Source organism: Belonocnema kinseyi, chromosome 4 (assembly GCF_010883055.1).
Source record: "Belonocnema kinseyi isolate 2016_QV_RU_SX_M_011 chromosome 4, B_treatae_v1, whole genome shotgun sequence".
NCBI classification, from domain to species: Eukaryota; Metazoa; Arthropoda; class Insecta; order Hymenoptera; family Cynipidae; genus Belonocnema; species Belonocnema kinseyi.
The window spans coordinates 96480185-96492389 of NC_046660.1; the positions used below are offsets into that span (position 1 = coordinate 96480185).

At 36.6% G+C, this 12205-nt stretch overlaps 1 protein-coding gene across 4 annotated transcripts in view; it reads right to left on the reverse strand.

The window, feature by feature from the left end:
• Nucleotides 1–12205, reverse strand: part of LOC117171284 — a 202979-nt gene that overhangs the window by 38222 nt on the left and 152552 nt on the right. For all 4 annotated transcript variants that reach the window (XM_033358431.1, XM_033358432.1, XM_033358434.1 and 1 more), the window contains one exon: nt 10331–10532. In XM_033358431.1, the coding sequence (XP_033214322.1) occupies nt 10331–10532 (202 nt within the window). The remainder of the gene's footprint in view (nt 1–10330; nt 10533–12205) is intronic.

Genomic DNA, 12205 nt, shown 5'->3' on the forward strand with positions numbered 1-12205 from the left:
AACATTAATTTTTTTTATAATAACTCAGAAACAAGTTGAGTGACGGTCCTGAAATTTATGTAGAGTTATTGTACGTAGTTCGGAATAATACTGCCTGCGTAACCAAATAAATATACATGGATTTGTCAATTTCTTTGACGTTTATGAGGAAAAAGCCCTCAATTTTTAAAATGCACCAATAGTTTCAGTATTAAATTTGTTATTTTTCATGAAAAGAATCCTCTTAGACTTTTTACACAATAAAAATCTCCTTTCTATAATAAATACAAAATAAAATAAGTATAAAATAATTCTTTATGAGAAAGCCCAAATCATGAAATGATCAAAATTAAAGGTACACGACAGAATGAACTTAGTCAAATTACTTTGTAGTGGGTTTTTAAAAATTGCAAGATCATTATTCTTTTAAATATTTCCACGTTGTAAAATTCATTTCTAAACGCCTAACTAATAGGCTGGTTTAATATGTTTAAAATGTAATAACTTAAATTATATTTTTCTTTGCAATTGACAATGTAGAGTATCAAAAAAATTAAATTGAAATTGGGTTTGATGTATGTAATATTAACTATCAATGTAATGTTTTTTGTGCGCCGCAGTGTGCGTGTAATAATGCTAGCTTAAAATATAATAGAGCAGTTGAGGTCGTAAAAAAGATTAGATGGTAAAAAGCAACAATATATAAAATGGTTCAAGTAAAAGGAAATTGAAGCTCTCGTTCTCCATAGAAGTTGAAATTCGATTAGCTACCATCTTTGGAGTTAAATTATAAATGCTTTTACTTCCACGAAGATAATCTAGCTGACGATCGAATTTCGATCCACTGTAACTGAAAAATTAGAAGTGTATTGCCTATGAAGAGAAATAACTCTTAAGCTATGATCTTAGACTTCCATCGGCCTTCGAATCACCGTTAAGCCCTTGATCGCAATTTAACCCTTGGGCGAGTAATACTGGATCGTAACGTCTCGGCGATTACCCAACCGCGCCCGCGCACGCGCGACTCTATCTTCATCTTTCTTCATCCGGGAAGAGTTATCCGCGTTTATCGCGATACAGAGCTTCACAGCCCATGCAAATCTGCATCTAATACAGGAACTAAACTTCTACCACAGCATCAACTTTCAGCGTGAGATTCAAGAAACAAAAAGAATAACTGCTACGGTTAACACTAATAGTTATTAAAGATTTTTTTCCTACAGATATTCAGTATTCAGCCCAAAAAGAGCACCAAAGGTGATAGCAGAATAAAAATCTAAGGTTGAATTAGGCTGTTATAAGTAATGATTGCGCAAATGGTAATCCTGCTCGTACGAGGGGATTTAATTATCTGCTATTAACAGATGCGCTACGGCTACAATTTACAAGTCTGATGAAAGATGCTTTTGACGCTGACGCTTCCTTTAGAATAAACAGCTAGAAGAAAATGAAAAAGGGTTTAGTGAGAACAGAGTAACCGTAGCGCATGTTGCTCATAGTAGATGTTCGACATATAGAATATAAAACACTCTTTTCCCTCTTAATATATCATAGACTTTACCACTAAAGCAATGTGAGTAAGTTATTGCATGGAAATAACAACTTTATCAAGTGATTGATTAGTTTCTGCTCGCCTGTGTTAAAACCTTTTCGCCGCGAGACTCGCACCCACGCGAAAGAGCACTTCCGCAGCAGTCCCCTTGATTTTTTTTCACTAAGCTCTTTTCACAACTTGCGTTGCGCAACGATATCGTTCCTCTTGCTAGAAGCTTCCTTACCTTTTTTAAATACTTAACTTTTCAAGCTTGCGTGTACTAAGTAAAATGGGTTAGTTTTTCGTCTTGGTGACATCTTAAGTGATATAGTAATTTATGTGTTCAGGAAGTATATATTGCTGGGCCAAAAGGTAGATAATGATTTTGTTATATTTTTTGTGCGTTTGTTAATGAAATAGAACAGATGTTATAGGTAGGTGTATTTGCATTCTGCAAGAGAGTGTTTAGGTAACCATTTATCTTGCACCTTGATTCAACACGTTAACACCCTACTTCATTTTATTCCGTTGACCATCGACCACTAGAGATGCTCGTGGCTTGTAGAGGTATAGTTAGAACAGGTCACCATTAGACGATATAACCTCTCCCTTATCTACTATGTATGAACATTGCACAATAGCTAATACGTCTCGTGCCATATTCAGTTATTATAACATCGCATTCTCGAAATCTTTCATTTAAATTCCTATAGAACTAAGCGAATTTGCAATTTGGTATCTCTCCATTCTTATTTTACGAATTAACTGGCGTGAAGTAATGCAATATTCAATTTATGAAATTTTACGCTCAGGTTTAAAATTAGTATTAATTTCATATTTCTCCACCATAGAATAGAGGATAATACAAAAATTTTATTTTATTTTAACCGTTAGCCCTGGTGCAATTGTTGTCTGAAGTCTATCAGCTAAAACGGTATAGCGATGATTGCGGATGAATCTAAAGCTATGCGATAATTTCTCCATACACGCCAGCAAGAAATCCGTAAAACTTGGTTTCAGGTTATGATTAAATGATCGCGCAACTCTTCTCGCCGGAAGGCTGTGTTTTCAGCTATATTCCTTAATTGTGAACAAGAGATCGATCTGAAAGTGCACGATTTCGATCTTGCAAATGTCTGCATCCGGTCACGCAAACAATTTCCAAGCGCAGAAGGATAAAGAGTAAAGACGTCCAAGAAGAACAGCTATCAGACATAGGGAAGGAAGAAACTGGCCTTCTGCGAAAGGTAACTGATGAACTGTTTGAAGTTGCAAATAGAAGTAGTTAAATTCCTTTAGATGATCAAGAATGCTTTAGACTGATCTGTGACGGTTGACTAATTCATTACGGCTAACGAAAAAATCAAGCGCGCTTGACACGAACCACACCGCGTGGGACATCATTCTTCATTTGCAGACGAAGCATTATGAAGATCGTGTCCACGATACTCGACGACGGGGAAATTACGCTTGTAATTTGTAACCATTCTTCGTATTTCCAGTCCCGCAAGCTGTCGAACTGACACGATTACAACTAGGCAAGTGGTTCAATGATAAATCATTACGGCTGAATAAAAGTTTGTCTCCGAGGTCACAATCATCACAGTAATACAAATATTGATAAATGGCTTATACGAGTATAAATAGTGTAAATAATTAAAAAGGGTTGTTCACTATTCACATACGATTCAAAAATTAGGGTGCAGCATTGCCTGGCTGGTAGCATGCTCAAATAATTATTCACTATGGAAAATTTATTAGAATTGATTCTAAATGTCTAATTCACGTCAACCAGACTCAGTTGTGTAATGTCCTGAGAGGATTTTTCAGTAACTTTTTCAAGCGAAAATATGATTCAAGTTGGCAAGGATTCAAAAGGAAGCGTGGCGGAGAGACGTCATTTGAACAATGGATTTCACTCTTATAATTGGATGTGCGGTGTTACGGGCAGTGTTCTTAATGGCAAGTGCTTTCGAAAGCCGCGAAAAAATACTATACTACTTTTTCGGTTGGACTCATTATGGGTTAAAACATTGCAGGTCTTACAAAGTAGATAGTGTTTAAATTTTTTTTGAAAAATATAGCTGAAAAGAAATAAAATACAAAACAAGTGAATTAAAAAGTTTTGTAATTTCCTGAACGGGACGTACGATTGGGCTCTAATCCCGTAAATCTAGCTTATCCCTAGAAATTCCCAGCCGAATCGTGTTCATCTGGGTCGAGCGATGTAGTGTGAATTTTCGAGCGGGGCTCAGCATCGCGAAAACATCGTTTCGAGAGGTTCGCATAATTTGTTACCCTCGACACATAGGGCATGCGTCATAACCAGAGAGGCATGGCGCATGTTTTTTTCGCTAGCACGCCCTGAAAATTCGTGTTCAGCAGCTTATACTTTTCTGGTTCTCTTTTTCATTTTCATCCGTGTACAATTTTGTATGCTTTTAAGTGTTCAAAGTAATGCTTCTGATTCGAGAGATCACTACTGAGAATTTTTTTTTTCGTTAGGTCTAGCGTAAAATTATCGTTTATCGAATAAATATCTATATATTTACTATTTATATTAAATAAATGCTACTGTAGTAGTCTTTGAAAAATTTTCACAACTACATTCCTATCTTATGACTCACGAAATTATGAATCTCACTTTGAGCTAGACGATTACTACTTGTATTTTTCTATGTACGATATGTACGCGTTTAATGAAGTGAAAGAGACACATAAAATTCCATCAATTTAGAAATTGTTCGTAAAGTTTGCACGTGTTGTGCTGCAGCAGCTCATTATTGAAGATAAACTATACAGTTCGTCTCTAACATCCACTAACTGACTAAATTGAAGGTTTTCTGTGAACTCGTTAATGTCAAGAGAGGTAATCGAATGAGAAAAGTATATTGCCTCTCGTTATTGTAAAATGCATAATGCACTTATACGACGACATGTGAGAAATCTTGGCAATCGTCGTTACTGCGGGCGCTAGGCTTTATATTATTCAAGAGGCAGCGAGGTGGCTTAGATTCAGATACGGCAGTTCGTGTGAAAAGAAAAGCATCTTTGAAGCAGCATTAGCTTCATAATCTCGTTTATAAAATATCACGATTTCGTAAATAACGAGCATGCTTGCTTTAATTTTGCGGATTATATTTATCGCCATTTCATCTGAAGTTTGTTATTTTTAATTAAGTTGGATATAAAATCGTATACTTCAAGTTACTTCAATTAACTAGGATTTTGCATTTTGATTGAGATATCTTCCCTTTGTGACAATATTGAATCGCAATGATTGATTTGTTTGTACGTTTGTCTTGTCAAAAGAGTTCCCACATTAATAAGCAGATGGAGAGCGCACAGTTTGTGTAAATTTGTGATGTATTCTGAAATGTTTACTTTAGTCCGTTCTGGCAAAATCAAACCAATTTTCATAGGAATAACAGTGCGTCCCACGGGTGACAGTAGACCCTCACTACTACACTATCGTTTCCGCTCGTTCGGTTCCACAGTCGGTGAATCGATAGAACGTTATTGGCCGCTAGTATTGTCGATTTTGGTGTTGACCGCAATGGTCCGCGAAGAGAGAAAGGGAGATACTACCATGGAAGCGAGAATTCGAAATAGATTTTGGTTGGCTGATGCATTACGAAAGAAAAAAAAAGTAATAAAGGGAAAACTAAAGTTTGATAAAAAGGAAGCGGAAGTGGAAATATTTTATTTTGCAAGTTTAGGGAGATAAATGAAGTATTTTACTTAGGCGAAGAGCTTCGTTCAATATAAAGTACTGCAAAGATTTAGCAGTTGTATAGAATGGATGGGAATGTTAACATTTTTTATGAATGGGGGATCACTGTTGAAAGCGCTTGGAAAAAAAAATGGTAACAGAAACATATGAAAGGATAATAGGCAAATGGAGAGATCCACTTTAGTTCGATGCTCTATAATCAAGGGTGATCGACAAGTCACAGGTAAATATCTGACGCGTACCTGGCAGTGAAGTGCGCTTCATGAAGAGCGATACTGTTCGCCATTGAAGGAGAGAGGGAGAGAATAAATCGATCGAGCATGCTACTCGATTCGTACGAAACGCATTCTTTCCGCGTGAGATAGGTTATTATTGCCGTTCCATTGACGTTACTTGTTACCCGGTAATGATTTTATTGTTTAAGAGCCGTGTTCAGGTTATACATGTGCCGCAATCAATTACAATAATGTAAAATAATCGTAGCAAGGTCTTACGGCGCGCACCAGTATAATGAGGTCCCTCTCTAATGAGAGGGTTGGTACACCGAGAGGGCTGGGCGTGCCTCAGTCCACATGTACGTGCGAGTAACTACAAATGTACGCATGCTGCGTACTCGTAACGTATATACCTAATACGCGGTTACGTGTGAGGGCGAAGGAGTGCACGGTGCAAGATCGGTGGTGCCTGCAGCTTCACTACCTTGCAACTAGTCTGAAATAGAGCTCCATGTTTAAACCTGCATACTCTAGTTATGTTTTAAACTTTTTATTAGAGGAATAATGGAAAAACATCGAAAAGTCAAGACAACCTCATATTGCAAAATTATATCAAGACTTCAGAATGGCAGCTTGGTAAAGACCAAAGATTACATTTCACAGGATGAAAAATACTATTTTTTTGGGAAAGACTTCAAAATATCAAATGATATATGCGTTCGACGCTAAAAAGAAGAAGTGCTTTTAGATGTAACAGCAATTTAAAAAAATGTGTTTTACACGGGAATAGGCAAAAAACAAATTATCATTGTTGAGTTGTCATTCCCATACCTTTATATTGATTATGCAGATAAGGAAGATATGCAAATAATAAAATCTTATGATGCAAAGCTTTTGTCCGTTTTCGAAATAGAACATTTTTAAATTCCATATGCTTTAAAAACACAATTTCAAAATGCAGCATTTAGATAAGTGCAATTTTTAGTTTCATCCCTGCCATTTAAGAATTAAAAAAGCCACCAATAAGTTTCATGTCTGAAAAGTTTGGAATAGCCAAATTATTAAATTATATGAATGAAAATATTAATCAATACTAAACATGGGGACGCTACTATCTTATTGGCTCGGATGCGTAACCGTTCGTAGCCAGGTACAATTATGCGTATTAAAAGTCTACTTTCCGAAAGTTATAAATAATGCTGCCCCCTGTCATATGTTGTTTATGAGTTTACATTCGCAATGCGCCATGTAATGGACAGTGAGTCCCGCACTGCATCTGGAAGCACCTCGGCACACAAACGGAGGCTAAAAACACATAGTGCAAGCCTCAGTCAGTTTTTTGCTTTCACAATGGGCGTTAATTGGACCATTTTACAGCATTCCTTTTAACGCCCAGCCTGACGATGAGATTTCAGTTCCGCGCTTGGACTTGAGAATTAAATTTGAGCCTTTTATAATTTAACTTTAAACAGTTATTTCGAATTTCGCAAGTGTGACACCTGTTATTCGTTGAATTAACTGAAATAAAATTGCGTTAAATGTTCTTTTTTTATATAAATTTTCAAAAGATATCATCATTTCAAGTTCTTGCAGAAATTGGACGACGCAAATGGAGAATACCAATTGGTAAAAGCAAAATTGGAATCTGTGGAATGACAATTTAATACCATATTGAATTTCGGTTTCATGTTACTAGACTGGCTAAATAGATACATCGTTGTTAAATGCATCTAGATTTTGATTATAAGTGTATGTTTGTTATCAGCGCATCACTTTCATTGCCATCGAAGTATTGAATGGCTTGAATTGGCCTAAGTGGTTGGAGGGACCGACGTGGCATTATACACAGGCGAAAATCCGACGGTAAATCCGAATTTCTGACGGTCTGGATCGTTCATGGATCATGCTTTCGTGCTTAATAGGCTGTTAATCGGATCAGGCTTTATTGCTCGTTAATTTCTCAATGGCATTTGAATAACAAGTGTCATTTTTGCTGAATAAAAGCTGTATTTAATCCATGATCCGAAACAGGTGAAATGCGATTAAGTTCATGAGATTGATGATTCCCGTAAAATGGAAAAAGTGAGCATAGACAGTGGTATGATTCTAATAGGAAAGAGATTAAAATTGAAGTGAAACAAGTTGGATCTACTTTATAAAGAAGAAAAAGAAGGAAAGAAATTTTTTCATTCTTCGATTTCAAGGAAGCAGAGATTTCAGACATGCTTCTCGTCGAGGCAAACGTGTCAGGTTTTCTTGAACGTATATACTCGAAAGCAACCAAAGGGAAAGGTCTTTACCAGCCGGTGTCTTAGACTTGCAACGAGACTGGAGGTAACCTGGCGTTGACCTATCATGGTCAAGAGGTTACATCCCAGGCGGAACCGTATCAAAAGTGGTGTACACGACGAGAAGCCTTTTCGCATTCCGAGGCAGAAAGAAGACGGGGAAGGCAAATAAAAAGAAGATGAATAAAGGTGGAAGGAGTGGATCGTGACGCTGGCTTTTTAGACGACCGGAAGAAATCCCGGAAAGAGAACGGGCAGGAGTGTCTTCCGGGACTCGGTGAAGACACTGAAGATTGAAGATACAAGAAGATACTAGAGATTTTTCTGCACGCGATCTCTAGAGTTCATTGAATCATTTGCGCACAACTGATAACCAGAAAGGAACGGGAAGGGATTACGCAACAATGCAACGTGCGTGCGACCGTAAAGCCGGTGTCGAGCGAGAACAGGAGCAAGTGCACCTGGATTGTTGGTGAAGATCGCATTAACATTCTATGGGAACGGTATTTCTTCCATGCAATCCTCCTGACAAGACTAGTGCAATCTTCGTCGGGAAAACTCTGCACAGAACTGTTTCTTCTTCCTTCGCGTGGCAACGTGACTTTTTCCAAGACCATGAAGCAGGCTCTATGATCATCCAGGGAGGCTAATATCTTAGATTACGACGACCAATTAAACAATTACCAGAGGGCATTTACACCTCTAGCAAATGAATGCTTATTTATCTCTATACGAGTACATCACTTTTACACGTTTTTTCACGCAATTCAACTTGTATTTATAAATTTTAGAAATTCTCTGAACAACTGCAATTATCTGTTAATATAATAGTATTTGATGGGTTCCATAGATCCCTGAAAATATTTTAACACTAATTAATACTTGTGGGCATCCGAATGTAAAGGGCTTTTATGGCCGGTTCTAGTTTAAGAGGTATTTGAGTTTTTTGCGTCGGCCTCACAATTATTATTTTCGGGTTGGGGTTACAACTTTAAAAATTCCCCGGCAAATTTATGTACATTACTTTATAACGATCATAAGGGCTTTGTTCACGCCCACACCCACATTTGTTGATATGTGGTCCATGAGAGACTTTTTCTTAAAAAAAGGTATTTTTCCTAGGGGTTAATTACTCCTGCAATTTGGTGTACACTCTCTCTGCAGTCATATGCAATCCCCGAAAAATTTATTATAGGAAATTAAGCATAGGTCTATAATGATTTTTAATGTAAAAACCCGAGAAAGTATAAACGAACGATTTATTTATTTAACATAGGTCTTTGACAAATTTTAAAGAATTTTAATCACTTCTAAGGAATTTCCATGGACTTTAAGCGATTTTGTCAGATTTCGTGAAAAATTTAATGGGATTTTAAAGATTTACCAACATATCAAGAGATTTTAAGGGACTCCAAAGAATTTCAAGTGAATTACATTAATGTTTAAGATTTAAAAAGGATGTTAAGGATTTGAAACTGATTTACCAAATACTTTGAAGATCTTAAAAATATTTATTTGATTTTTTAGCAATTTTAAAGCATTCCGAGAGAGTTTAAAGCATTTTGAAGATTTCCTAACCTATCAGGAGGTTTTAAAGGATTTCAAAGAATTTCGAGGGATTTCCCTCGATTTCCTCGGATTTCAAGAAATTTCCAAGCATTTCCGGGGATTCGGAGGGATTCCAAAGGATTTCAAGAGATTACATAATTTTGCAGGGATTCCAAAGATTTCAAGCTATCTTTACTGAATTTTGAAAAAGAAATGAAATTGAATTAAATTTGAAATGATACCTAGCGATGTTGAAGATACATATAATTTTTTTCGAAATAAAAAAAATGAAAAGACTAAAAGATTTCAAAGTTTTGTTGCCATTCAAACGTTTTCATATAACTTTAATAAATATGTTTAAAGTAGTTTGGATTTCAGAAAATTAACATGACTTTTAAGCGACTTCGTTAGATTTCATAACAGTTACACGGGTTTTAAAGTTTTTAAACATATCTGGAGGTTTCAAGGAATTTCAAAAGATTCCAACAAATTTCGAAGGACTACCGCGGATTTTGAGGCTTTTAAAATGATTTTATAGGATTTTTTAATATTACAACTAATTTTAAAAGATTTCATTTGCTTGCAAGACATCACAAATATTTTCTTGGATTTTTAGGAAGGTCGAAACAGTACAACGGTTATTAGAGAATTTTTATGTTTTTCAAAGATATCAAGGGATTTCATTTCATGCAATCATTTTTTCAATCAACTTCTACTCAAACTGATTTCTCATTTTGCCTTTTCGCAACCATTATTTTACTTTAAAAAAAGCAAAGAACATCTCGGATGTGCAAATGTCTGTAACGTAATTTCGGAACAGAAGTGCAAAATGACTGAAAAAGCTAGTAAACCAGAGATAATTGTCCATGGAAAGTCTCGTCTGATACGTATGCGACCGTAGGAAACGAGCAGACGCTTTTCGTAAAGTGATGTAGATTCATGTTGCGCATAAGGGCTTCTGGTCGTAAAACCGAGAGTCGGCTTGTCGTCTAAGCTAAGCAATGTAGAAAGGACAAACTAAGTCACTACTTACCGACAGAGGAAGTCTCTTTCGCCCAGGCATAGCTCCAAGCAGTGTTGACGTGAAGACGCGTTGGTGCTTCTCTTCGTGTGACCCTGCAGACGATGTCCTTGCACTCTGTCGATGCACCATGCACGTTCACATGGTTTTACCGCTAGGCAGCTCTTTTGGGCGTAGATTGTGAAAACCGGAAACTGAGACTGAGACAGCGCGCCTGTAATAGGAAGAAAACAATTGTTGAGCCTTGTTAAAATCATAATGCACAGTTAGTAACATGTAAAAATAGACGGAAGTAGCCTCTAGTGACTAGTCCATTATTTACCCTGTTACAGCATAGCCTAAAAAGTGCTTCTTCAAAGATTTGAAAGTTTTCTTCTAAGATAGTTTATCAACCATTTGAAAAGAATATACCTTGATCCAATACAAAAAGCTGGAAAACAAAGCATACAGCTTACAAGGTAAAAGTAAATTTACAATAGCAGTCTTCTCTTAGAGTTTTTAATTACTGCGTAACAAACTGAAATATTAACTACAAAGTGAAGCTAGTTAGAAAATTATCTCGAGGAGAGATGGTTTACAGAGCATTTTTTTTTCTTTTCTAGAGAAAAATATTTTAATGGAGAAGGTAATTATCAACACTTGATCAGTTAAAACAGGATCGAACATCAAAAAGCGTAGTTTAGCAATGTTCATTTGCCAGGATAGTAGTCCTCTCTACAAGCTCTCTGTGGAAGTAGCAATTAATCTCCAGAGTGATGCCAGATTCGCTCGGTGACTGGCGAGAAAGTTTCACTTGCCAGATACCTTAGGGACATTCCAAAGTATACGAGAGACATCGATCTCCTGGGGTAAGCTGTTCAATTATCTGCTTTTGGCAGATCACGTCTCACGTTTCGCAATACGTTGCTCAGTTTTAGTGAGTGGTGGGTAGAAGTAGTTATAGTCAAAGATAAAAGGTAACGCGAAGTAAGGACAATATATCTATCGGTAGAATTCGAAATTGTAGGAAGATATTACTCGTTAGGGCACAGAAAAAGTCGCACTACAGTTATTGGTCCTCATTTCTAGAGCTTCCACTGCATTCAAGGTAGGAAGTTGATACTGGCACCAGTAAGCTAGACTGCTTATGGTAGTACTTGCAAAGCCCCTAATGATAACTATATTCTTTAGTAGCATACTGCTGACTCAATATTTGCCAACAAATTTTATCAAACATGTGTGAATGGTACTGGACCTGTCATTGGTCAGTTGTAGACCAGTACAGAACATAGTTATCATTAGGGGTTTGCTAGAATTGTGGGGCTAACATCATTTCAACTTGGGATATATCTATTTTGAGTTTAAAATTTTTTTAATTCTCCAAGTTTCATCAATTACATCCCTGTCAGTATAATATATGTCCGGCAAATTGGAAAAGAACCGAGATCGTTGACTGTACAATCCGATCATGATTTACGTGGGGCACGGTTCCCCTTTATTTTCATGTGATATTCACTGTAGCGAATAATTGATCAACGTTAATTTTGCAATTTAACGTGTAACATGGATTAATTGCACTGGGGGTATGCCCTTCGGTTATACGCTACGTTAAATGAGTTTTATTGCATATTCGACACGCTCAGAGTCGCTCATTTTGAACACACCTTCAATTTCAACTCTGAGTAAGGGGGCGTGATTTTCGTTAGTGTTAATTCCATTTAATAAGCCAATTCATTTTTAAGTAAAAATGATTAATTTTGTGCTTGAATTTGAAAACTTGATGAATTTGTTTCGCATGTTTTGGTTATCGCGATTCTTGCGAATGGGACCAACCAAAACATCATCGGGGTTTCCACAGACAAGCAGTGTACAATGGGATACGTCCATTATATCAAGCAATATGTACCT